At 39.3% G+C, this 25,851-nt stretch overlaps 3 protein-coding genes across 6 annotated transcripts in view; 2 read left to right on the forward strand and 1 right to left on the reverse strand.

Annotated features, from left to right (window-relative positions):
• angptl5 (angiopoietin-like 5) overlaps positions 1 to 998 on the reverse strand; it is a 4,405-nt gene extending 3,407 nt beyond the window's left edge. The window contains exon 1 of one of the 2 annotated variants that reach the window (XM_068716491.1): positions 771 to 998. In XM_068716491.1, the coding sequence (XP_068572592.1) occupies positions 771 to 827 (57 nt within the window). In that variant the 5' untranslated portion in view covers positions 828 to 998. The remainder of the gene's footprint in view (positions 1 to 770) is intronic. The other variant, XM_068716490.1, reaches the window with a different exon arrangement.
• Positions 999 to 4,710: 3,712 nt separating this feature from the next.
• Positions 4,711 to 14,450, forward strand: LOC137876361 (transcriptional coactivator YAP1-like). Of its 2 annotated transcripts, XM_068715860.1 has the most exons (9): positions 4,711 to 4,993; positions 5,298 to 5,529; positions 6,991 to 7,190; positions 8,009 to 8,163; positions 9,817 to 9,918; positions 10,150 to 10,250; positions 10,500 to 10,618; positions 10,934 to 11,034; positions 11,260 to 14,450. In XM_068715860.1, exons 2-9 carry the CDS (start codon positions 5,326 to 5,328, stop codon positions 11,439 to 11,441), a joined length of 1,164 nt encoding a protein of 387 aa, XP_068571961.1. In that variant the 5' UTR covers positions 4,711 to 4,993; positions 5,298 to 5,325; the 3' UTR covers positions 11,442 to 14,450. The 2 variants fall into 2 exon arrangements, with proteins under 2 accessions (XP_068571961.1, XP_068571962.1); XM_068715861.1 differs by lacking the exon at positions 9,817 to 9,918.
• Positions 14,451 to 16,117: 1,667 nt separating this feature from the next.
• birc2 (baculoviral IAP repeat containing 2) lies at positions 16,118 to 25,071 on the forward strand. 2 transcript variants are annotated; one of them, XM_068715865.1, is made up of 14 exons: positions 16,118 to 16,165; positions 17,060 to 17,132; positions 17,741 to 18,718; positions 18,820 to 19,100; positions 19,321 to 19,623; positions 19,738 to 20,023; positions 20,603 to 20,702; positions 20,828 to 20,906; positions 21,013 to 21,061; positions 21,190 to 21,432; positions 21,583 to 21,681; positions 21,870 to 22,025; positions 23,064 to 23,105; positions 23,426 to 25,071. In XM_068715865.1, exons 3-14 carry the CDS (start codon positions 18,625 to 18,627, stop codon positions 23,617 to 23,619), a joined length of 1,926 nt encoding a protein of 641 aa, XP_068571966.1. In that variant the 5' UTR covers positions 16,118 to 16,165; positions 17,060 to 17,132; positions 17,741 to 18,624; the 3' UTR covers positions 23,620 to 25,071. The 2 variants fall into 2 exon arrangements, with proteins under 2 accessions (XP_068571966.1, XP_068571967.1); XM_068715866.1 differs by having other exon boundaries at positions 16,150 to 16,165; positions 17,057 to 17,132.
• Positions 25,072 to 25,851: the final 780 nt, after the last annotated feature.

A 25,851-nucleotide genomic window follows, 5' to 3' on the forward strand; every position in this document is an offset into this window, starting at 1 on the left:
CATTGCTTTTACTTAAGTACAATTTGCAATGCAGGACTTCTACTGGAGTATTTTAACATTACGTTATTTATCTGAATAACTTTTCTAACTTTGCGATCTTTATTTACACACACAGACACAAACAAACACACAGCAGTTTTTTCATGACTTTTGGGCACATTGAGTTTCCTGGAGACTTACCCGAACCATAACCTTAACCACTACCAGCCTAACACCAGTCTTACTCTGACCTTAACCTAAACATGTCCGAAAATCAAGTCTTCCCTCTAAAGTGTAATGATTTACATAACGTGCAATTTCTCCAGAAAACAAAGGCGAGTCCCAACAATGTGACCGTTTAAATTGATTTATGTTCCCACAAGACGGGTAAAACACAAACACTTCTTAATACTTTTCTAACTCTGTTTGCAATCTTTGTTTACACACACTATTGAGGATGATGTTAATGTTAAAAACAAAGAAGAGATTCACGATTCATGATCCATCCATGATGCCTAACTCTAAACCCTTGGATCTCCTTGACTGCATCAGCATTTCTTGAAGCAATTCATACTCATCTGCAAAAAAATGCTGTGAAACAACTCTTGGCACAGGTTCGAATTTGACCAAATCGGACAAGAGGCCTTTTGCTGCATGCTCCCTCTCTCTTCCCCTTTCCTGTCTATATCTGACTAGATATTAAAGGAAATAAAGCCCAAAGGAAATACCTTTTAAAAAAAAAACCAATACAATAATTCCTGATACATTTATGACATGCATATCATACATACAGTGGAGGAAAGCAGATGAGGCACAAGCAGCAGAATGACAGTTGTCATCCACATCATGTCGTCTGACTGTGATTATTTCCTGAATATCATCAGCAGCCACTCCTTCATTGAGGCTTTTTTTTCCACAGAGTCTGCTCTGTTCCCTCACATGTCCTCCCGTCTAGCGAGTCTTGTCCGTTCTTCCTCTCAGTTGTCAAACTTCTCCCTGCTTCCTCTCTGACTGCCTCACTCTCTCCACCTCCACCAGTACACTCCCACTTTTTCTTGTAAATTCCCATGACAACATCCCCTGTAAGAGCAGGTCAAATTTGTAAATGGGCTGGTCATAAAAGTCTGGAGTTGTTTCTGACAAGTAGGCAAGCTGAAAGTGCTGATTCCGGATTTGTGGTAAGGAGTGATTGCCTTCCCCCTCAGTGTGTCTATTTCCAAGCCTTTATATTTTACAGGTTATATCCTGCCACCAGCATGAGAAACAGATGTGGGGAATGGGAAACGGGCAGCTTGTTTTAATGTAGGAACACTTTCTCTTGTGTCTTAGCGTGGGAGCATGAAGGTAGCATGCAGTGAAGGCAGGGTGTCTCTGCCTTTTGTGCTCACGTTTCCTCCTGCTTGTCTTTCTCCCTGACCACTGACTCATCTGAAAGCAGCCTCCCAGAGGGGCAGACCAATTATTTCTTCACTGGGCAGTTAAGCAGTGAGGAAAGTGAGAAAGAGAAAGAGAGCAACAGAACATTCCTGTCAGGGTCCAGCTGGAGCCGGCCGGCCTGTCGCGTCCCTGGAAAACTTTGCTGTGAGAGCCAAAGAAAAGCTTTGCTGTTGTTCTGAACCTGTGTGAGTTAACAGTCATGGTCAGTGGGAGGAATGTGAAAAGCCTGGTGCCCCAGCCCCGGGGCCCCCACATCTGTCCTATGTTACATGCTCTTGTAAAGCAGTCTATGCATGTGAATGAAACATTATATCTTCCAGGCGAGATAATGAGAACATTCAGACAAGACTGTGTGGTGGCTCTTTATCATATAGCCTTGCCTACTGTCCTTGTAAAGGTATGATACATTAAAAAACAGTTTGATGGTTGAAAGCAATGACATCCTCGGAAATTCACTTATTTACTTTCTTGTTCACTTTCTTCTCTGTATGTTAAATGTGAAGCTAATGCTGAGAGACAGTTAACTTAGTTTGGCATAAAGACTAGAAGCAGGGGAAACAGCTGCTGGCTTCATATTTATCAAACAGATATGAGAGTGTACAATGAAAGCAAATAATTATGTTTCCCAAAATGTTTACAGGGGAAAGAGCTAGCCCGTCTCTGTCCGAAAGTAACAAAATCACTAATCAACACATTATATCTGCTTTGTTCAAGCACGTAACTCCCCATAAAACCCCTACTTGGGTTTTTGTAAGTGTTAGGAAACGAGCAGTTAGACACCGGACGCTGGTCTTTGGATATCAAAAAGTGGGGTTTTATTTACCAAAAAAAATAGAAAAAGCAAAGCAACCTTGGCTAAATTAGGCCCTAAAAGAGTTTAATGAAACTGAACCAAATTAAAGTTAAAGTGAATGGAAATTACATCACCATGTGTTTGTCTGCTAGTGTGGATGTGGGTGCGGCCATTACAGCATGGATCAACATGTTAATTAATGAGTTTTAGGGGAGGGCAGAGCCAGTCTAGCTGTTTCCAAATATGTTTTCCAGTATGATAAACTAAGATTATCGTCTGCTGGCTTTAGCTGCGTGCATCAGACAGGATGTCAATCTCGATTGAAGCGAATTAGTGTGGTTCCAAAAATGGCAAATTAACCCTTTAATAATCAAAAATATATCAACAGCAGTCGCCTAAATACAACATTAGTGAATAGTTTTTCTTCCAATCGCTTTTCAGTTTGTCCTTTATTTGAACAAAACTTAATTTGTTAACTAATATTAGATTCATCACTCAGTGTTTTGTTGTCATTTTGACATTCATCTCACCAACACATTCCAGAGTCCCAAGCTCCGACATTAATACTTGAATATGAAACTATTTGTTTGTTAAATTAAACCAGTTGTCCTTTCTAACTGTTTTGATGGGAATGAGAATAGGCACCTGATAAGTCACCTGTGTGTCACTGGTCTGATTTTGTAGTGAAGGGCACTGATTAAAAACACAGTGTGGGGATGAATTTGTACAGAAAAAAAACAACAGAATAAATCATGCAGAGGTAAAACTAACAAAACACAGTTACATCAGAAACAGTTACGCAACATCTGCCCTATCTCCACTGCATTCAAAAAGCAGCTGCATTTTTTTTGGTGTGAATCATTATGAAAGTAATGAAAAACAAAATAAGCTTCACAAGTGTTAAAGTAGGACAGTGCCATCTGCTGCGCTTTGGTTTGTATTACATTACAATATGTTGATATTTTTCCCTGTGGTGCCTCTGAATTCTTCACAAACAGAAACTAATGATAATTCTGGAACAAATAGTACATATTGTCTTATCAATGATGACTGAACATTACGTATAAAAAAAGATGTCTTTCAGAAGGGGAACAGGAACAATTCCTTTGTTGAATCAACACAATATTGAGAGGAAAATATATTTTTGTTGTAGCTTCACACAGAATGAACTTCACATAAAAGTATTGATGCAGCTGCATTCAACACAAAAAAAAATTAAAATGTTAAGTGCGCAGAAGATTCAGGTTAGCAAAATTTCGACTCAAAACCCCAGAGAGGCATGCAAATCATGACAGTTGACAAGTTGATTCAAAAATATTGAACCAACTGGTGAAATCTGAATACAAATCAAATAAAAATTTAAAAAAAAATCTTGTTTAATTCCTTAACATTGAGTTTTCTCCTTATATTTGACAGCACATCAGTTTAGATTAGATTGAATTTACACACATAAGAACAATGGCATGCTGGTTAGCACCTAACCAGATGCAAACAGTAGAACCCATAGAGATATACAGTAAAAAGATGAGTAAATGTAAAGAATGACACAGGGGTATGGACTGTGAGAAGGGATGTTACTCTGATCCGTACAAAAACAAAACAACATACAAAGTGTGTAGTGAGAATGAACATTGTGTGCATATTTACTGTATGGCCATATATTATGTATCAGTTTATCCCAACCCTGCATTGAAGCTTATTAAATATGTAAACCCAACACTGCTTACTTATGGCTGCAACATCCATTCAGATGTAAATAATCTAGATGTGCATCATTTTGTACATATTTTTCCATTTCATGTGTTTTATTACCAATTGTAAAATTCCGTGTCCACTTATCTATATTAACTCTGGTGGTTTATGATGACTCAATAATGTAATGAGTTATTGGATGCTTAGTGGATAGTAACACCAGTCCAGGCAGACATTTATTTTCTTGAATTCAATCTGTTGGCCAGCTGAGCTCCGGCTCACCGAGCGCATGTTTTCCACTAGAGGGCAGGACACTGTGTGGCTGCGTGACTGCATTCACAAACAGGCTCTGGCTGAGTTGGCCTCATCAGGGGCGGATGTTTTCTTAGTGCAACTTCCCAATCTCCCCTCCCCAACTCCCCAAAACCAGACCAAAAAAAAAATACTCCAAGCGTCATTTGTCCTCTCGGTGTATCATCTTGGGTTTTCTCTTGCCACCTCTGTCTACACTTGGCTCTCTGCCTCTTTCCTTCAGCGAGAGAAAACCGCACTAACTGGAAACTGTTCAGAGCGAGATTACAGCAAAGACTATTAGTTGACTCTAATATCACTGATTTTTGCGCATTTTCGGGCCTAAAAGTGACATGTTTGACACATTATGAGCTGTAAATAAAACAATAATAAACTTGTGTTCAAAGCCTTGTGTTTATGGTTAATGTCTGCTTGGAGTCAAATATTTCCTCTGCAACTACTGCGGCAGCTTTAAACCCTGCAACCCCGCCCCTCAGCACTATCACATGAATCTGGACTCAACAGTGGATGTGAAAAAAGTTTGGAGGTCTCGCTGGAATCACTTTTCTCCAACTAGTTTAATTTTTTTGTGTTTGTTTTTTTCACTTGAGAGGACTTCTAGGTTAAACGTTTGCATCGGAAATCGGTGTCCGTCTGAGTGTTTCCCCGGCTGTGATTTCTCCAGTTTATTTTCCCTGCAGGAATACGGAGAGAGGGGGGAGAGAGAGAGAGAGAGAGAGGCAGAGGGAGAGAGAGAGAGAGAGGGAGAGGGAGAGGGGGAAACGGTCTGGCTGCTTGAAGGTATGTAGGAGGCATGTAACGTGTTGTACGCTGTTGAGATTGCTTTTTGTCAGCGATCACTGCTTTAACTGGCGCTCCTTCGACTTGTTTACCCGACGATCGAGCTTCGTTTCACAGCTGATTAACTTCCGAGATGTAACAGTTTGTAACAGACAAGGACACATAAGTTCAAATGGGGTGGGGGGTGGGGGGGGTTTAAAAGTGTAAACAAATCCGATCATAACTACAGCACTCAGGCGCATCTAGTATTAACGAGTCTGACGTTTATTTTTCTGTTTGTTTGTGTGTTTGAACTTTTCGACAGATTTGTTTCGACACCAAACTTTGGCGACATGGACGCGCACCGCGGCGCGCCTCCGGCCGGGCAGCAGATTGTGCACGTCCGCGGGGACTCGCAGACGGAGCTGGAGGCCCTCTTCAGCGCCGTGATGAACCCCAGCAAGACGGCCAGACAGCCGTCCTCTCTGCCCATGAGGATGAGGAAACTGCCGGACTCCTTCTTCAGACAGCCGGATTCTCGAGGCCACTCCAGACAAGTATTAATAACTGCTGCTAACTGCACCGTGCTGGTTTACAGAGCAAACACTCATGTGTCCAGACCACATACATCAACTACATGGAGTACAGTAGCCCTGCAATACACACTGAGGGACCAGAGTAACAAATCCTCTCTAATGCAATCAAACACTACCTGATCTGTGTCGGTAGTTAGTGGTGTTGCAAAAAAAAGTATAAATTTAGGATAATTTTTTATTCCTATGTTGTTCACCGGGGACAAGAAATTAACACTCAATCAATGAAGTCCTGAAATTGATAACCGCATAGATTGGGGCTGAAAATTACTATCCTTTTCATTATTGCTTAATCTGCAGATTATTTTCTTGATTATTTGATTATTTTTTTTAGTATAGTTTATGAAATAGTGGAAAAAATACTGCCCTATAAAAGTTCCCACAGCCACGGTGAGGTCTGCTTTTAATCGACCAACAGTCCAAAACCCAAATATATTTAATTTACTATCATGTATGACAGCGACAAGCATCAGATCCTCACATTTGAGAAGCTGGAACCAGCACGTTAAAAAAAATGCTTGAAAAACGATTCAATGATAATCATTTCGTTAAAATAGGTGCAGTTGTTTTTGGTTTTGGCTTCTTAAATATGAGGATTTTCTGCTCTTCCCTGCTTTATCGTCCCTGTTTTTTAAGGAAATTATGGCGGACATTTCTTACTGACTTTTCATAGACTAAAACATGAACAAGAGATTAACCGATAATGACAATAATCAATAGTTAATGCCCTAATCAGTCTGCCCTCTGTCCTGCAGGGCTGCTTTACTGTAGTTTTGCATTTGTTTTATCGCTGTGTGTGTGAATCTCCATATTTTTGTTGAGGCTAAAATATAATGTGGATGTTTGAGTGAGGGTTTATCTTCGACCCCTGTTACTCTATTCTGTTTCAGTTTCCCTGATTTGGGCATATTGTTTTGTAATTTCTAAGATTTTCCTTCTTGCCACAGTAAACTCTTCTGTTGTTTCATTGACGGATGCACCAAAAGTTTAAGCAGCAAACTATCGTATATGCCAGATATTGCCTCAAATACTCAAATTACTTTAGATAATGTAGTTTGATCAGCTGTTAGCTGCCATTCTGACCACTTATATTTCACGTTAAATGGTTTATTTGTTTAATGATCAACAAACAGCCCTTGAGTCTTTCTCTTTGATTTGTAGATGTGGCTCAAATATCATAATTTCTGAAATTTTATGAACTCAATTATCACAAAACCAACAGTCTAAACAGTGAAAACTTCTTGGTAGAAGAAATAACATTCTAAAGTAAAGAAGACAATTTCACAGTTCTTCCTCTAAGCGTTTGTTTTTGCAGCTTTGCTCTCTCTGGTTACCATTCAAACCTTTTCTTCTTGCTGGTTTAGTTTTCTGATTGCTGCTTGTTGCTCATCGTGGAAGTTGTTAACCCTGATTCTTTCTCGTCAGGCCAGTTCGGATGGAGGTGTGTGTGGCTCCCTCACGCCTCATCACGTCCGCGCCCATTCCTCCCCTGCCTCCCTTCCTGTCAACTCACTCTCCACTCAAGCAGCAGATGTAGCGGCAGCACCAATCATACCTGACGACGTGCCACTCCCCCACGGTTGGGAAATGGCCAAAACGCCTACTGGCCAACGATACTTCCTTAAGTAAGGCCTAACCTCTGTTTATCGTTGTGTTTGATCTGTCGCACTGCAGGTTACTTTAAAGGTTTCTATTCAGAATGACCCATCTACATTTCTACATCTGCTCTCAGCCTGTTTATGGCTGTAACTAATGATCATTCTTAGTATAAATGGCCAGAAAATAGTGTAACTATACCCTTTCACAATTTCCCAAAGCTGAAGGCGTCTATTGCCTGCTAATTGTCCAGAATTAAATTTGTTCAGTTGATAATCAATTCAACTGACAAAAGCTGTAAATCTTCACGTTTGAGAAGCTGAGAGAAGCAAATTTCTACATTTTTGCTTGATAAATGACTGATTTAATATTATTCAAATTATCACAATGTTATCTAGATCATCAAACGGATTGAATCAACCAATCACTCCTTCGTTAAATCTATTTTAAATGCACCAGGAGAAGTTTCTTTTTATTTCTTTTTTTATTTTATTTTAACTGGAATTCAGTTCTATTACAGAAAATATTCTTCTTGAATATTTTGCTGGAGAAAGAATATAATTAAAGGTACATTGTTAGCAGTGTAGTTATAACCAGGACTCAAACTAATCAGTTGCATGTAAACAGAAAATGTTCCAACTAGTTTTGCAATCTGTGTGGATTCAGCCAGTTTCATTCATGAGAGCACATGGCCTGACAGCTCACACACCTGTCAAAGGCTACTGGTAGTACAGGTAAAGCAGGTCCGATGTTAAAACGGGCATCCCGGTTCTTATCCATCAGGCTGCAGGTGTTTAACAGATGCAGATACGTTGAGACTTGTTGTGTGTTTGTTGTGTGTTTGCAGTCACCTGGATAAGACAACTACTTGGCACGACCCTCGACTTTCGCAGCTTCAGTCGACTGCAGTTCAGCATCCCACCTCTGGCACTCCGGTCCACGCCCACTCCCTCAGCAACCCAGCACCCACTACGCAACCACAAAACATCAACCCAGAGACAGGTAGCACTCTGCTTTTTCCTCCCCCCTCTCACCATCCAGCTCCTTTTAAAAGCACAGACCCACTTTTCATATAGTTCATCTCCATCAACAATGGGCCAGGTCTTTGCTGGGTGAGATTTCTTTGGGATTTCTCTTTTGGTTTCTACATCTATGTCTCTGGTGACTTTGGTGGGAATTATCAAATTAATTCTATAGATTAAAGCCTTAAAGACCCTGATGATGGAAACTGCTATAAAACAAGAGATGAGACTCTATTCATACATGTTTTTCATATTTAGATGCAGGTTTCATAGCTTGTTGGACTAATGTTATCTTTTAATAAATTCTATTCATGTAACATTTTTAAAGGTCCGGTTTACCCAAATTACAAAAAACATTTTCTTCATTTATTTTATTTTTGCTTTTATAAAACAGAAACAATAGACAAAGACCGACATGATACAAACACATGGTCAGCGTCTTAATGATGGTTCACAATTTTTCATTGTCTTAAAACAATAATCAGATGCCAACATTGACATTGAAACTGTTTGTTTTTTTAATGTAATGATTCCTCCTGTTCATACTTGATATTAGTAGATCCCTTACTAATGTGCTTCCAATATAAGTGATGAGTGATAAAAACCGCAGTCATTGTTTTGTGCAAATACAGTACGTATTCGAAACCTTATCTGAAGCTAAGATGAGGCGTCAGCTGTCCAAATTAGCCAAAACAAGTGGATATCTTTCAATGTTAGTCGTTTTAGGGCCAAATTCCCTCCCCTGCTGCTCAACAAGGAAACACTGTCTGGGAAAAACAAAGAGGAAACTTTTAAATTCATGTTCGCACAGAACGTGGACTGTGGATTTTGTCATTTACACCGGAGGCATGTCAGGAAGAGAACCTATTAGGTCCAGAATGAACAGGAGGAATAATTCCAGCAAGCAAAAACTGTTACAATGTCCACATGGGTACTTGATTATTGTTTTAAGACTGACTTTAAAAATTGTGAACCTATCCTTTAAACTCCTGGGCCACCGGAGCGCCTCTGTTTTCAGCCGCAGCACGTCATAAATAAATCGATGTCAAAATATCAATGAAAGCAAGTTTGAATTAAAAAAAAGAACCAATGTCCCGGTCACTCTGATAATCCACAGACCCCACTGTGAACCGTTTTGATTTTAACTACTTTCTAATGAAGAAATAATCCATAGCAAACCTTCCATAATGTGTGTAATTAATTATAAATATAAATAATCAGTGGATTATCCAGAATAATGGGGATAGTGGTTCTGTAAAGAGATGTTGCTGTTGAATATTTGTATTTTGATTTGGCTGAATGGACCCTTTTAAGACTCTCCCTCTTTTTTCCCCACAAAGAGCAGTATTGCATACTTTATACTGATTTACTTTAGTGATTTTACAATCTCCCACTGCATTCAGCAAGATGCACATAGAATAGTGCATTCTTACTCTTTTTTTTCTCTACATGACATACTATACTGTCGCTATTCACCCTCTAACCTTCACTTCTATTTATAAAACCTCTATAAACTAGAAGCTACGCAGACATTGAAGGGCGTGGGCCAGATTTTTACATTTCTACTCTCAACACTCAACATGCTCTCCATCCACCATTTGCCTTCTCACTGTGTACTTTCACTGCTGTTCAGGTCCACTGCCTGAAGGCTGGGAGAAGGCTGTGACTGCGGATGGAGAGGTGTTCTACATCGATCACATAAATAAGACTACCGCATGGGTCGACCCGCGTCTAGGTAGCACACTATCAAATTTGTGTCTCCTGAATTGACAATTCTAGTTTGTCAGTGAGAAGCTTTTTTGTTCCAATGTCCACCATCACAAGTTGCTGTTTGGCAACAAAAATAAGAAAGATCGCAAAGTTTTGACATGCTCTCTTCATATTTGTCATTGCTGAAATGTTTGAACTCGTGGAAATATTTACTTAATTGTCAAAATGTTCTTTTCCTGTGAATTTTATGTTCCAGCCCAGAAGATGAACCCTGGCATCCTTGGCTTGGCACTGCAGCAAAGGCAGGAAAAGGAAAGGCTCAGATGCAAACAAGGCCTCCCTCCGCAAATCACACAGGTCAGAGGTTAAATAGAACTGTACTTGGACGTGCCGACAAAAAAACTCACATTTCATTTTAAATCACTCAACACAAGCTGTCTTACATTTAGGTTATTTTATTGTGACATCATGTGATATCTGGTTGTATTAGGCTGCATATTTAGCTAAGGTTTAACAGTTATCAAACCATTGTTTCATGTGAACCAAGCTGGAGTTTTAAACTACATTATACAAGCATGTATGTCTGTATGTGTGTCTTTCTTGTAGGAGGCAGGAGGAAGGAACCAGATGCCTGGTGGGATGGACCATGACAGGAACGCACAGACGCTTGTTCCTTCTCTGGATGTCAGGATCAGAGGCTCCAACCACGAACCCACACTTAATGGGTGAGTTCATGTTTAATATTGTTTTCACGTACTGTAGATCTCTTTTATTGTAGCATTAATTGTCACAGAGCTGTTGTCATGAGGAGACCAAATTTGAAAAAGTATTCATGACCTGTGCTTAAAGTAAAAGCAGTAACTAGTTTAGAAATACCATTGAAAAGAAATGGTCACTTCCAGAATGTTACCAGAATGATCTATTATTCTCTCTGCAAGGAGTTTTTACAGGTTGGATTTATTATGTTATGACTCATTCCAGTTTTTTGAACAGATGACAATCAGATATAAAGGAATGTTTATGTGTGTGTTTTTGTGCAGTGCTCACTCTCGCAACGAGAGCACTGACAGCGGTCTGAGCGTCAGCAGCTTACCCCGCTCATCGGACCACATGTTGAGCTCTGTGGATCACATGGACACTGGTAACACACACATGCACACACCAAAGTCAGAAAGATGGTACTGGCACAGTGGCAAAGTGGAAAATCACATCACCATTTTTAAACATGTTTATTTTAACCTAAGCCAAGGTAATGATGAACACTGGTCCACATGCAGCTGTATTAAAGAAAATGCCCACCCAAATTCTCAAATTCCGTCCAGCTCACTGATGATTAACACAGTTCTTCTTCTCTGACTTCTTCCAGGTGACTCCGGCGAGACCTCCTCGATGACCGTACAGGAGTCGATGTCTGTGCTCCCAATGTCTGAGGGTGAGGAGCTAATGCCTTGCATCCCCGAGGGTCTCAGTTCAGACCTTCTGATGGACATGGAGACCGTTCTCTCCGGGTCGCACATGGACAGAGACAGCCTGCTCACCTGGCTATAGACACACCCAGCCAAAGCCCCAAATATGGTTCGACATCAAATCTTCATGACAAGACTGAGAATTCTGGAGAAACATTGGCTTCAATAGTGGTACAGAACAACGTTACTGAGAGAATATGCTACTGCTGAATGATGGATCCCCAACACTACTCGCACCCTGAGGAATGAGCAAACCTGACTCTCACAGAAGGTGGTAAGCTGCTGGCGTTCTAATCTTTTTGGGCTCAGTTTTACACAGATGCATGACAGAGCATCCATATTATCACAACACTCCTTTCTTTTTCGTCATTGACCTCAGATGATGCTCCTCATGCCTCTGGTAAAGAGTACAGATTTATTTTACTATCCCGACTTGGGTAATAGCGTGTGTAAAAACACATTGTCAGGTTAATGAAGTCTGGATGTAGCAGTTAAATAAATGTAAAAAAAAAAAAAAAGACATGTTCAAATAACATAGAAGTCGTTTAAAAGATATCATATCCACATTGGCCTCTGTTACCTCATACAGCTTGTGGCATAAAAGAACAACATCTAGTGCTACTACCTCTAAGCAACCTGTAATTTGTGACTTTAATGCTCGTAGTTGTCCAAAACATATCGTCTTAAGCGTCAGGACTAAGAGCAAAAGATGAATTAAAGAAATTGTCTGGATTAACACTACATTGGTTTCATAAAACCCCAAAACTCTGCTCAAAATAATCAAAGCTAACCACAGCCACGTACCACTGCTACACAGAAACATCAGGGGTAGAGGACGCACCCTTGTGGAGAGCCCGTAGAAGATCAAGAACACTAACAAGAGTTTTCAGTTGAAATGCTCAGAAGCCAAAAAACAGTATTAAAAGCCTCATCAGAGTCACTTATAAGTCTGTGTGGAATATTTAAGGTAAGGAGGTTAAGCTTTGTCTTGGGTCACAGTGGAGACTTCTTTCCTAACAAATGAACGCCTGTCAAAACCCTTCACATTCAGAGAAATAACTTTGGGTACTAAAACTAAAATAAAATGTGTATTTCAGGACCTCTTTTTACAGAAAGGAATGTAAAGAGGATGTCTACAGTGAAACACTTTCAGTCTAATGCAATCCAACACAATACAGGGTTTTCCCCAGGAAACTCTAATCATGTCACATCCTGATCTATTTAGTGAATGGACAACTAGCCACATGTTTTCTATTGAGTTTTATTTCATAAAAGTGTGTTAATTACACTACATTAGCCCAACTCCACGCTAAAACACTACAGAAAACCCTGCAACAGCCTTGCTATGAAATGGCTCTTTTTGAAGTTACTAATACCCGGGGGTTTTTAATACTGACTTAGTTTTTGTTATTGGATTGCATTTATTGTTAAGTGTTCCAGTCATTTGTTCCCCTCCAGCATTGAATATAAGCTTCACAAAGGTAGTATTTATTGGAGATTTGTTTTATTGGATTGCATGATATTGTACAGTTGTGATATTATTATTATTATTATGTCCGCCCCTTGTTTAAGAAATTATGCCACAGAGTTGCCATCATGGCCTGGACATGATCTCTCCTTAGAGTACAGCAGAGATTTTAGCTCTCAGCAGCTTCTAAACTGGCCTTGGACCATAAATTAAAAATATTAAATTTATTCTTTTTCCCACTTTTCCCACTATTGGCTAAATACATTCCTAATAATTTTCTTTTCGTCACATCTTAAACATGTATTCATTCAGTGGCATCATAGGTTTGTTTTTTTTCACAGAAAGACATTCAACCAGTAACCGTCTCAGTCAAGTTTCTTTTAATTTTAGCTCCTTAAGTACAAATCATCTTCCCATTTATTTCCAAAATGTTCTTCCTCTCTTAAAAAACAGAGTTTATCATCACTCTTAGTTGCAAGAGAAATATAAATGTCCATAAATACACTACAGCATTACTCTATTCAGAATATTCTACAGCAAATACAATCTTTTATTTTCACCCATTAATGGGTAAAAAAGTGGAATATCACAAAAACACAGTAAACTCAAATCCCGTCCATCTCTTCATAATTATGTATAACCCTAACTGGTGATTAATTGCCCAACAGAAGTAAGTTTCAAGATCCTGTTCATAGATGTTCTCTATTATATGGGCATATATAAATTAGATGCCTGGAACAATGGAAGAAACACATTTAAGTTTCTAAAGCAGATCAACATGGATTGCGAAACACTTAGCAGTGATGTAAATATGCGTGATTTGTTGTAAATGCACTAAAACATGCAAAATCACTGGTAGAATCCTTTTAAAAATAATCCTGTCAGTGCCATGAAGGAATTAGTTTGCTACCACTCAATAGAGTTATAATATCCTCTGTCTGTGGCTCAAGTTTTCCTCTCTTAAAGAGCTGTTTTGTAAGTTGGAATGAAGAAGATATTGTGCTTTAAAAATGGATTTCATTGGGAGAGTCAGAGGATAAGTCAAGGACCCTGTCATACCTCTTCACAAAAGCAACCTACTAATTGTGGATGCTGTGTTCTTGGCATATGGGGAGCTCTTTAATTCTCCTTTTGTTAGTTACACTATATAATAAGTATATAATCTGTTTTTATCTGCTGGGTTGTTTCTGCAGTGTGTTCATATTTTATCTAAATTTGAAGCTGTTAACTATTGATGACAGCCTTTCTTCTAACCAGCTTCCTTTTTACATATACATCATTTAGAGGTAAAGACTTTATTCACAACACCCCCAAATAAAGTGCCATGTCACCTGATCTTTTCTAAATTAAAGTACCATGGGCTGGGAGCAATTTACTGTTCATACACACAATGCAACACACTACCTAGCCTTTTATTTATCTTAGCATGCATTACTCTTGCTATGTATGTTACATTATAATGATGTTTATTATCCTATTTACAGAGAGTTTGGAGGCAATCAGACTTGTTTTGTTTTTTACCTTTGTATGCATGTGCTTTATATAAATATATTTCTTCTTACTCTCACTGTAATCATTTTAAAGGAGTTTCTGTTAAATAAAAATTCAAATACACCTGGCAAATAGTAGTTTCTAGTGTGGATTGTCTGCTGTGTGGTAGTAAAACTACACCTTGATGACTACACAATTTGTTAATTTAGCTTTATTGACGTCAGATGGGTGTGGCAGCTAGTGCAGATTAACGTTGTCTTATTTAAACACTGTCTTCCAACCAGATACACCCGTAGGTCCCCCATTTGGACGCAGAGTACATCAAAACTTAGAGAGTTTTGTGTTAAAAGTAACTGGCAGAGAACCCACGAAGAACGAATATAGTGATGTTATAGTTCTGCAGAAACCTCAGCGTCCTGGGAACAACATGAACTAGGTCACTTCTACATGAGACAAACACATCTCCCATCAGCCAAGCAAACAAATAACAAAATATCATAAATCATACTCGATATGACTGGGACAGACCGGAGAAAAAGGCTGCTACATACTCCGTTAGCAACGTGCTACCTACGAACATGCAGCATGAAAAAGCACGAGCGCCTGACGGAGATTACGGACATAGTTTCCATTTCTCTCCCCGGTAAACCATCGCAGAGATATTCAGCTTCGAACACAAAAAGTCACACAGCTTTCATCGAATATTGTACTTACTTTTGGTCGAATCTCAGCGAAAAAATGGAATATCTCCGTACTTCCACTTCATGTTTGTCCAGCTGCTGGTGCTCCGTGTGAATCCGTTCGATTCGTGTCTCTCCGACACTCCTCGGATTCTTGGGAGGGTTGGAAGCTCAGCAAATCAGATTTCAGAGCTGGACCTTTTTGAGCTTTATTGGCTAATAGTGCTGTCAATCATCTAGCTTTCAATTCCAGGCAATTCTATTGGCTCCTACGGTTCGAAGGATGTCTCAATGGTGAAAATCGGAGAAGGGGGGGCTGAGATACAGCCCTGAACAGAGAGTCGAAGCAGGGTTTGACCTTAAACTAAATAACTAAAAAGGGCATAGAAAGAGCTTAAAACACTCAAAAAAGGTCCAATCTTCGGTCTATTGATTCAATGAACATCATGAGTGATACATAGAAGTGATATAGAGTGTTTTTGAATTTTAAAAATACTTTTTTATTGAAATATTGGAGTATTTGATCAGTTTTCTAATTTGAAATGCTCTATATTTCATAAATGTTTCACTGTATCTATGTATAGCTGTGTATATAGAGCCTATATCAGTTGTTCTAAGAGCCCAGCATATTAAAAGTCTTGGATACCCATACTTTCCAAAAAACAATACCCTAAAAGTGCTGTTTTTCAAGATCGAGCTTTTGAGTTTTCCAAGTTCTGCTGTGTTCCATCCTTATCTTATGTGAACCAGTAACATGTATTCTGATAGTTCCATGATTTTTCTCATCTCAAAAATATATAATTTATTTATTTATTTATTTTTTTTATACAATTAATTAGGTATTTCTTATCTTTATTCGAGCTGAGGCCTGCAAATAGGCCTCGTTTTTAAAAGGTACAGGTACTAATTAAATGGACATGGTATTGTGATACCTTTCTGGTATTGGTAGGTTAAGACAATTCATACAACCCATTTTTGAAAGTAGATCATTGGCTATGCAAAGGTCAGTAAAATTCACTGTGAGGCATGGTTGACACGTCACTTAAGGGGAGTGGTTATGACACAGGAAGTTAGGGGAATACCAGTGAAGATACCACATTTTAACCACTGCAATAATGCCTTTACTTGACTCATTACCATCTGACTTGACTTCAACAAGGCTTTTATGTAAGTATCCTGTCTATTCCTTGTACCATTATTTTGGCTTCAATATTCTTTGATAACTTAAGTGAAAGACAGAAAATAATTGTTGTTTCTGTAGTTAATATAATATAATTTGTATGAATATAATCAGTGTTAGCTTTGTGTGTAACATATACAAATATCTCTTTACATTTTTTTGTTGTAGTTTTTGTGTCCAGTACATAGTAGATATAAAACATGTACAGTGGTGGAAAGTATCGAAGTACATTTACTAATTTTTTAGGTACTTTAGCTACATTTACTTAAGTAAAAGATGAGTACTTCTTCCACCACTACAAATTTAGGTACGTTGTATTAATATTTTTAGGAAAGTTTTAAAGCTTTTTGCAGGTTGCTGGAATTGTTTATTGTGATTTTACACAACAAATGTAGGTTTTCTTTAATTTCTTATTAATATAAAACAAAATGAACCTGTGAATAACTTGATAATTTGATGATCACATAAGATAAATATGTATGTATAATATGAAGATCATTACACAGACGTTGCTCAATACATCCATAAATCTTTACGAAATATATGGGTTGGGCAGGTCTAAAATAAGGTGAGCAATTGTGACTTAATGAACAGTTTCAATGTTGGTCTCCGTTTTCTATAGTAAGCTATTTCATGTTATTCATTGATAAAGTAGCTTCCTTGGTGTGTGGAATACTTGCTGTTGATGTAACGATATAATCATTACTATCGTGCTGTTTCTGTTTTATGTATGTACGTTATGTAATTCATCTGAACATAGGGACTGTCTTGGTATCATCGCATGGCACGCTGCCAGAAGCCGGTCGGGCTCTGAGACTGACAATTAACCAAATCATATTCTTTTTTCGTTCTATTTTCATTTCACCGATAACCGGAAGTAGACAGGGGCGTGACGTCTTTAACGAGACGCTCTCTCGATGCTGGGACTTTCCGCACCGCCTGAGCAGCGAAACGGTGAGTGTGTCATACGACTAGGAAAAGACTTGCTCCTGCGCGGCGTTAAGTAACGTCTCTAGTGTTGATGTCACTCAAACCAGACGGTTTCATTTCAATGAGTAACGGCAGCTACAGTTCAACAGTTATTCGCGTTAGCAAACGCTAGCTTTAGCAAGCTAATGTCCGCCGATATCTATCTGGTTTATGTTGGGCGTTGAATGTCGTTCGGCAACTGACTACAAATTGTATCTTTTTAAATTAAGCTTTACCGCCAAAACAAATGTTAAATCATTCGAATGTCCTCCTAAATATTCGTAGCTAAGTTAATGTTCGCTAAAGACACTTAACCAGAACATAATCAGAAACAGGAAGTGTTGTGAATAACCTAACGTAACCTAGTTAGTATACTGAGGAAAGTACCGAGCAAAGCATGCTGGGAAAAATACGCAGCAACGTTAAATTATAAGTCTGAGGGAAACAGAACGTCTACATTTAAAACAAGTGATATGCCGTTTGAAATACTTCATCATTTATACAGACTATGGCTTCAAGTGGCTAAAATCCACCATACGGAATTTCTACATGGACACATTTCAATTACATTTGTTTTTTCTTTATTTCTACAGGTCCTGCAATTATTGAACTAAAGAGGAACATCCATTATCCTTACCAAAGAAGGATTACACTTTTCTTATTGTTTTTTTAAGTATTCGATTATGGCTACTTAGACACCTACAAAAGGGATGTCCGAGACGGGGGGAGGGGTTTGAGAGCACATATCCCTTGGTCTGTGTGTGTGTGTGTGTGTGTGCGTGCTTGATTTATTTAGTTTATAATGTTTGTACAAATAATCACAAACCACATGTTGAAGTTTGAATGGCTACATAATATATTAGACATGTCTGATCTGAATATTCAATATAATACAGTGTATACTGATCCTGGGTGATGCGCTCACAGTGTAATATTCTGATAATTAATTTGAGGATGCATTTTAACTATGCTTTTTAAAATAGCCCATCCTTATTTTACTGCACAGGGTTTGTTTAGTTGGATGTACATCCACTGGGACTCTAACTGAAGAAGAAATATTGAGGTTTCAGCAGTTAAATGCTCAGAGGTGGTACTCTCTACTAGGTACAGTTAAAAATTGATCCAGGTGTAAAGTATAGCCTCAGGCTACATGTAGGGGTTTCAGGAAAATGAATGACAAATATATCTATGGGCATGTCATGCAGTTTGTAGGATGATGGTTGCTGGACGGGTAGTTTTGCACTTAGCCAAGCTTCACTTACTTTTTTACTATCTCTTCTCTGGTTCGGTATTTTGAGTTTAGCACCTCCTCCTACCCCCCCCCCCCCCCCCCTATTTAACTATTTTCTGTTGCATGACTTGTATGACTGAGTGTGAATGTGTGAGAAACTGAGACCTTGGGTTTTCTCAAACCCCTCTCCCTTTTGAAGGACATCTCTTTTGCCCTTACATTTCTTAAACTTAAATAATAAAAAAAATGGAAACTCTTGTTCAGCTCAAAAACAACCCGTTTTTGTTGGGTTTGTGTCGCAACGGGCCTCCTCCTGACCTGCAATATGACAACTCCTCAGGTACTAGTTTTTTTTAGTCTTTCCCTTTTTATATATATATTTAAGATCATTTTTGTGTATGTGTTTAAGGAAATGTGTCAATATGATGTTTTCTTCCCCAGAGCTCTTTCGCATTTCCACCTTTGCTCGATTCCCTGCTTCGGGAGTCACAGAGCGCAGTTTGGCGAGGGCGGGTTGGTTCTACACCGGCGTGGGCGACCGGGTGCAGTGTTTCAGGTGCAACGTGACGGCGGAGGGCTGGCAGGCCGGAGACTGTCCAACAGAGAAACACAGACAGCTCTCTTCTTCGTGCTCTTTCATCCAGAGCCTCCCGTCTACAGCCAATCTGCTCTCCTCCTCTCACTCCGCCTTCTCCCCTCTCCGCATTGCCCCAGCCATACCAGTAAGATCTCTGAAAGTTCCTTAAAAATAAGTGATATGCTTTATAGACGAAAGTTGTCCCTATGTTGTGGAATAGTTTTGTTTTTGAGGAATCTGAACAGTAGTTTAGACTTCCATCAACTGGCCCGGACTGACATTTTTTTGAATACAGTAGTTGCCTTTCCCAGTAGCATTATGCTACGTGAGTATAATCGTACATTTTTCCATCTTTTTCCTTCAAGCTTTCTGGTCCAGGCCCAGCAGCTCCTAACCCGACAGCAAGCCAAGGTGAAGAGCCCGTCGGCTACCTAAATATGGGCTTCTCTGCTCCACCGCCCTCCAGCCCACTCAGCTCTCGCGGCGTAGAGGACATGTCCCACCAGAGACCGACATGCCACAACCCCAGTATGCGCAGAGAGCAGGACCGCCTGGACTCATTCCACCCCTGGACGCTCTCCATCATAACTCCAGCTGAGCTCGCCAAGGCCGGCTTTTACTACCTGGGCCAGGGCGACCGAGTGGCCTGCTTCAGCTGTGGTGGACAGGTACGATCACAGGAGCGTGAACCCAGCTGTGGAAGCAAATAGCTGAAGAGATCTTATTATATCTTCCTTTAAATCTTTGAAATTACAAAATTGTGTTTTTGTTTGTATTTGCAGTTGAGTAACTGGGAGCCAGGTGACCGAGCCGTATCGGAGCACCAGAGGCATTATCCAAACTGCCGTTTTGTGCGCGGCGACAGAGCCGACAACATGCCGCTGGCTGGAGCTGCGTCGTCGTCTGGAGGAGTTACTTCTCAACTGTCTTCAGGAGCCGCGGCCCTCAGTAATGTGTCGAACCCCGCCATGCAGCAGAGCGACGAGAGGCTGCTCACTTTTGTCAACTGGCCTTCTCGTATCCCCGTCAGGCCCGACCAGCTGGCTAAAGCTGGCTTCTACTATGTCGGTACGGACAATATCAAAGAGACAAGCTTATATGCTGATGAGAAGCATGTAGCGGCTAGAAGGAGGGGGAATGTTGCACTTGTGTTCATTAGGTGGCCAAAACCCTAAATGAAAGCGAAAGGTTTATATTATTAAGCTTAAAGCTGTCATTTAAAATGTCTTACACGTAAATGACTGATAACGTGCAGATGAAAGGTTGGAATGAAATTATTTCTTTCCCCTTCCTTGTCACAGTTTTAGTACCAGTAAGAGTTTTTTTCCCCCTGTTTTGGGGGGTTTCCACTGTAGGCAGGTATTTATCAGAATTTGTATTTGTAATTTTTTTTTTTTACTTGAGCTGGAAAGTCCTGAATGAAATACTTTTAGGGACAACTGGTTATAAACATGTTAATACTAAATATAGCATTCAAATTTGATCAGTTTACTCCAGAATGTTTCAAACAAAAGAGGAAGTAAAAGATGAAAAACAAACCTGTATTCAGATTGGTTTCTACCAGTCATCTTCATAAGAACAACCCAGTTTCTACAAAACCCCCTGAAAACTGTCAGTCACACTGAAAGCTCTTTGTTTTCCCACAAGGCCGTAACGATGACGTCAAGTGTTTCTGCTGCGATGGAGGCCTGCGGTGCTGGGAGTCGGGAGATGATCCATGGGTGGAACATGCTAAATGGTTCCCTAGGTAGATACTGCCGTTAAAATGTTTTTATGTTTAGCTCTGTTTTGACATATATTCTGATCGTATTTTTACGTGTGTATTAGATTGTTTATCTGAATGTTTGTATTCTTCTACCTCATTAATTGCAGGTGTGAATATTTGCTCCAGGAGAAGGGACAAGAGTTTGTTCACCAGATTCAGGCTCGCTTCCCTCGGCTGTTTGAGCAGGTCAGCAGAGAGCAGCATAACAAGTTTTTGGTTCAAACATTTGGCATGGAACATAATAATAAATGCTTTTTTTTCCTTCTTTTTTTTCTGTTTTCTCCCCCTAAAGCTTTTAACAAATGGAGACAGCAGCTCCAGAGAGTTTGTGGATCCACCTGGTGAGAAATGTATTTTTGGAAAGTGGATCTCTGGACTCTGTACAGTCAGACATTTTTCCTAATAGGATAAAAAAAAGTTGGGAAGTCATGTGACCCGGCCTGACGTGTTAACACCCTCCTCCTCTTAGTGGTTCACCTCGGTCCAGGAGAGGAGCGATCCGAGGACGCCGTTATGATGAACACCCCCGTGATTAAGTCTGCTTTAGAGATGGGCTTCGAGCGCAATCTTGTCAAACAAACGGTCCAAAGCAAGATCCTGACCAGTGGAGAGAACTACAGAACAGTCCAGGAGCTGGTCTTAGACCTGCTCAGTGCTGAAGACCAGAAAAGGGAGGAGGAGCGAGAGATGCTGGCAGAGGCGATGGCATCAGGTACAGCTGATGGTGAAAGTATGGATGTCTCTGCGATGTGTTGTCCATGAAAATGAATAACCAAGAATTCCAGTCTTGGTTGTGTCATCGGTTGCTCTCAGGCCGGTGGACTTTTGAATTAATTACTTTGTTTTCTCCTTTTTGTTTCAGATGGTTTCACCTTTGTGAAGAGACACCAGGCGGCGTTGATCCAGCGTCTGAAGAGTGTGGAGCCAGTGCTGGAGCATTTAAGAGAGCAAAATGTTTTATGTATGTTTTTTTCCCCACATCTTTTAAATGTTTTGTAACTCCACTAGTAGAAAGGACAGTTAATTAGTGACTTTGGAGTGCATGAGATTGAATTATTTCTGATCATAACTAAACATTTCAAGCGCAGAAATAAAGTGAAGAGTTCATAAAGCTCTTATTGTTAGTAACGGTTCCCTGTTAACCTGCAGCTACCGAGGAGTACAGCGGTCTGAAGGCCCAGACGTCGGCCCAGCAGCAGACCGCCAGGCTCATAGAGCTCGTCCTCACCAAAGGAAACGCTGCAGCAGAGGTCTTTCGCAATTGGATCCAGAAAAACGACGTCCACCTGCTCCGAGATCTCATGGGTACGTCTTTCCCACCGCACCACTTTTATGTTTGTACTTTGAACATGCAGCTCAAACAAACTCAAAAAAACATTTGATATACTTAATACTAAGAAGTTGAATTTAGCAAAGCTTAGGTTCTCTGTAACTATCAGCGCGTCAAATAATACAAAGTCTGAAAACTTAAGAAACAAAGCATGGGATTGCTTTTAAAAAGTGCAACGTTCATGTTTTAATTATGCCTCCTTGTCGGCGACAGCTGTGGCTTGAGGTATGATGTGTTTGGGTATTTTTGGGGGTTTGCATACGTCCCATTCTTGTGAAAGCAATATCTCAAAATTTTAGTTGAATGCATCAATCTGGTGCACTTTGAGAGCAAAATGTTGTGCTCTAGCTTTAGCTGTGGTGGAATGTAACAAAGTACATTTAGCTACTCTAGTACTCTTCTTAAATAGAAGTTTGAGGTACGTGTGCTTTACTCTAGTATTTCCATTTCATGTACTTTTTAGACCACTACACCTCAGAGAGAAATATTGTACTTTTAACGTCACTACATTTATTTGACAATATAAATTATTAGTTAGGCTACTTTGCAGATTTATATTTTTACTACAAAATATAGCTCAACTAATGCGTTATTTAGTATACAGCCTAATTATTAAGTATATCAAGTACTTAAAATAAGATCCATGTTTACCAGCTGTAACATTAAAATGATGAACACATTAATACCTTAATAATTATAATCCAATGATATAGGCCCACCATGAATATATTATTTTAAATGGGCCATTCTGCATAATGAATAAACTTTTGGTAATTTTGATGCTAATACTTCTGTACTTTTACTTAAGTAACATTTGAACTTTTACTTGTAACTAAGTGTTTATCCGCTGTGCTCTAGTAGATAATGTCAGTTGGGTTGTCGACATCACCACAGACTGCGAACAGAGATGGAAAATAATTTGGCGGGCGACAACAGTCTAGCTAATAAATGAGGAACACTGACTGCATTAACCAAAGCTTGAGCTAACCACATATTGTCTTTCACATTTTCAGCACAATCAAACGAAGCTGCGTCCCCAAGTCAAGATCTTTCAGGTATTAAGACCCACCTGAGCATCAGGCAGAACTTACTATCATGCCAGTTTAATTGTCTTAACTGTGAAGCATTTTGTAACTTCTATTTTAGTCATTGATTTAATATCGACCCCATGATGCGAAATTCCTAAATGTATATATTACTTAAAGCATTTTTTTATGTGAACTGCAGTTATAGTCTAATACTGTGTGGAGCACAGTATAATACTGTGTGGAGCACAGTATTATTGACTTTTGATGTAGAGATTGACAGTATATAAGACAAGAAGGATGAACTAACATGTTGGATTTTAAGGACTAATGAATCCATTTCTTTGCAGACCTCCCCATGGAGGAGCAGCTGCGACGCCTGCAGGAGGAGCGTACCTGCAAGGTGTGTATGGACAAAGAAGTCAACATTGTCTTCATCCCATGTGGACATCTGGTGGTGTGCAAAGAGTGCGCGCCATCGCTGCGAAAGTGCCCAATCTGCAGAGGCCTGGTTAAAGGCACGGTCCGAACCTTCCTCTCATAACCAGGATCCTGCAGGCCACAGCGATGTGATTGAATGTACACAATATGATATAGAGTTATATACAGCTGACAGATATAACATGGTACCATAATGACATAATGATGACATTTACATTATTATTCTATTATATCCATTGTTAGTAGTAGTAGTAGTAATAGTAGTCATATTTCTACTATTGTTATTGTCATTCTATTACATTCACTGATACTATTATTACTTTTATTAGTTCTCTTTTCTGGTTCTCTGTTTCTCTCTCTCTTTCTTAGGGATATTCATAATTAACCATTTAACCCTTAACCAACAATGATACTTTTGACCAATCAAGACACACAGCTGACAAGATAAACTAATTGATGCAATGGAGACTAAGTGGGGAAAGTGGCTGCATGTGTCCATGACAGTGCACGCAATGTGACCGCTAACTCTACTGGACGAGTGTTTCGGGGATAGACACTGCAGCTGTCGATGAGGGATTTTACCTGTTTGTGCATCGTTATCTTTGCAGCTTGTTAGGCTCTCTAACCACAGCACATCGTTATCTTTGTAGCTTGTTAGGCTCTCTAACCACAGCACCTGTGCATCGTTATCTTTGTAGCTTATTAGGCTCTCTAACCACAGCACCTGTGCATCGTTATCTTTGCAGCTGGGCGGCTTGTTAGGTTCTCTAATCAGAGCACAGCTGCATGCAAAGTACTGATTTTGTAAATTAACGGTTAATGATTTGTCTGCCATCGGTCAGAAAATAATCAAAGTTAGCATCCCCTGTCTTTCAACCCAACCGGGCGATGAAGATGGATAACTTTTGTTATGATTTATCTGATAGTTGAAAGAATGCAGTTGATTGGAATGTTCAGTACAAGTCTGTTTAATATCAGATTATGGAACATTATTTAATCGTTTTTATATAAAATTGTATTTTTACAACTGGGCAATGTATTAAAAACCAGTATCATATTGTTAATGGGTATGTTTTCAGTAAATCTCACTATATGGAAAATGTATGAAAAACCTCATCAATCAATGTTCAATGCAATGAACTGTATTCTGTTATTAATTACATAAGACACATTTATATATACACTTTTCTCAACACATGTAACAAGAACTTCAATTATTTATTCTTTTAAATGGCACAAGATTGTATTATACAAACATGATTCCTTTTAAAGTCTGTTAGGGCAGCCCAGCTTAGTGTTGATTCATGTTCTGTATTACTGCAGTTATCAATATGGTAATATGGTGAAATCTCAAAGCAAGTGTCAATAATGGTGGTCACTGCCTGGTAGACCAGCCCTGACTGAATTGAAAACATTCAAGTTACATCAGGATTATCTGGACTAAACTTTATGAACTTTGCCAACTTTAATGTATTTATAATTGTAAGGAATATTATCACTTTCTGTATGGAAATCCAATGATCAAATTAAAGTGGCTTTTGCTAATTAATGTTAATTACATTTTCTCTGTCTTCTCAGTAACATCCTACATTTTCCATAATTTTCACACCAGAAACTGGCAACATCCAGTTCAGTTCACTTACTGTTATTTGATTTGGGAACATAGGAACAATAAATAAACTTGGTACAAATGTGCTCCAGTTAAACCACTCTGTCTAATGTACCTGTAAACTACTGCTTAACAGTACTTGCACATACTCCATTGTGAGGAAGTCGATGAGTACAAGAATTAGTCTGTGGTTGAGTTGCAGCACCTGCTGTGGATAAACTGTCCAATTCTCAAGTGGCAAACTGTTTTAATATCTGCCTGTGTGGTCCGCTCCCTGCTCTGTGTGGGCAAAATTCTGTTGTCTGGGCTCTCTCCTCTCTTCCCACAGGTCCTATCATTTTATCACTTCTGGATGTTTGTTTTAATGGTGAGTCCCTCTGCTGGGTTGATGTAAGTTGACTTTTTCCGGCATATGTTACTTTCTTTTATTACTTTAACATATGGTGTGACTTTTTCATGACTTTCTATAGTTTTACATTTTTATGACTTTTCAACATACTATGACTATTTTATCACTTTCGATATGCAATACTATTTTAATGACATTTCTCAACTTACTATACTTTGACTTTTTTGACTCTTTCAACATACTATACTTCTTATTTACGATTTTCTGTCTTGGTAACATCTGGTGATACCCTAGCTTTCACACCAGAAATTGGCTACATGCTTAATGCAAGTACTGTACCCGCTAGTTACTTATTTAACAGCACTTTGATTCTAGTT

Source organism: Cebidichthys violaceus, unplaced genomic scaffold, assembly GCF_023349555.1.
Source record: "Cebidichthys violaceus isolate CVI_PGR_0920_01 unplaced genomic scaffold, fCebVio1.0.p SCAF_20, whole genome shotgun sequence".
In the NCBI taxonomy this organism is placed as follows: Eukaryota; Metazoa; Chordata; class Actinopteri; order Perciformes; family Stichaeidae; genus Cebidichthys; species Cebidichthys violaceus.

Bases quoted from the DNA above. Each gene is read 5' to 3' on its own strand.
- LOC137876361 (XM_068715860.1), top strand. From the start codon at position 5,326: ATGGACGCGCACCGCGGCGCGCCTCCGGCCGGGCAGCAGATTGTGCAC. The intron at 7,191-8,008 runs GTAAGGCCTAAC...GTGTGTTTGCAG, and splicing joins GGCCAACGATACTTCCTTAA to TCACCTGGATAAGACAACTA. The intron at 10,251-10,499 runs GTCAGAGGTTAA...TCTTTCTTGTAG, and splicing joins TCCCTCCGCAAATCACACAG to GAGGCAGGAGGAAGGAACCA.
- birc2 (XM_068715865.1), top strand. From the start codon at position 18,625: ATGGAAACTCTTGTTCAGCTCAAAAACAACCCGTTTTTGTTGGGTTTG. The intron at 20,024-20,602 runs GTACGGACAATA...TTTTCCCACAAG, and splicing joins AGCTGGCTTCTACTATGTCG to GCCGTAACGATGACGTCAAG. The intron at 21,682-21,869 runs GTATGTTTTTTT...GTTAACCTGCAG, and splicing joins AAGAGAGCAAAATGTTTTAT to CTACCGAGGAGTACAGCGGT.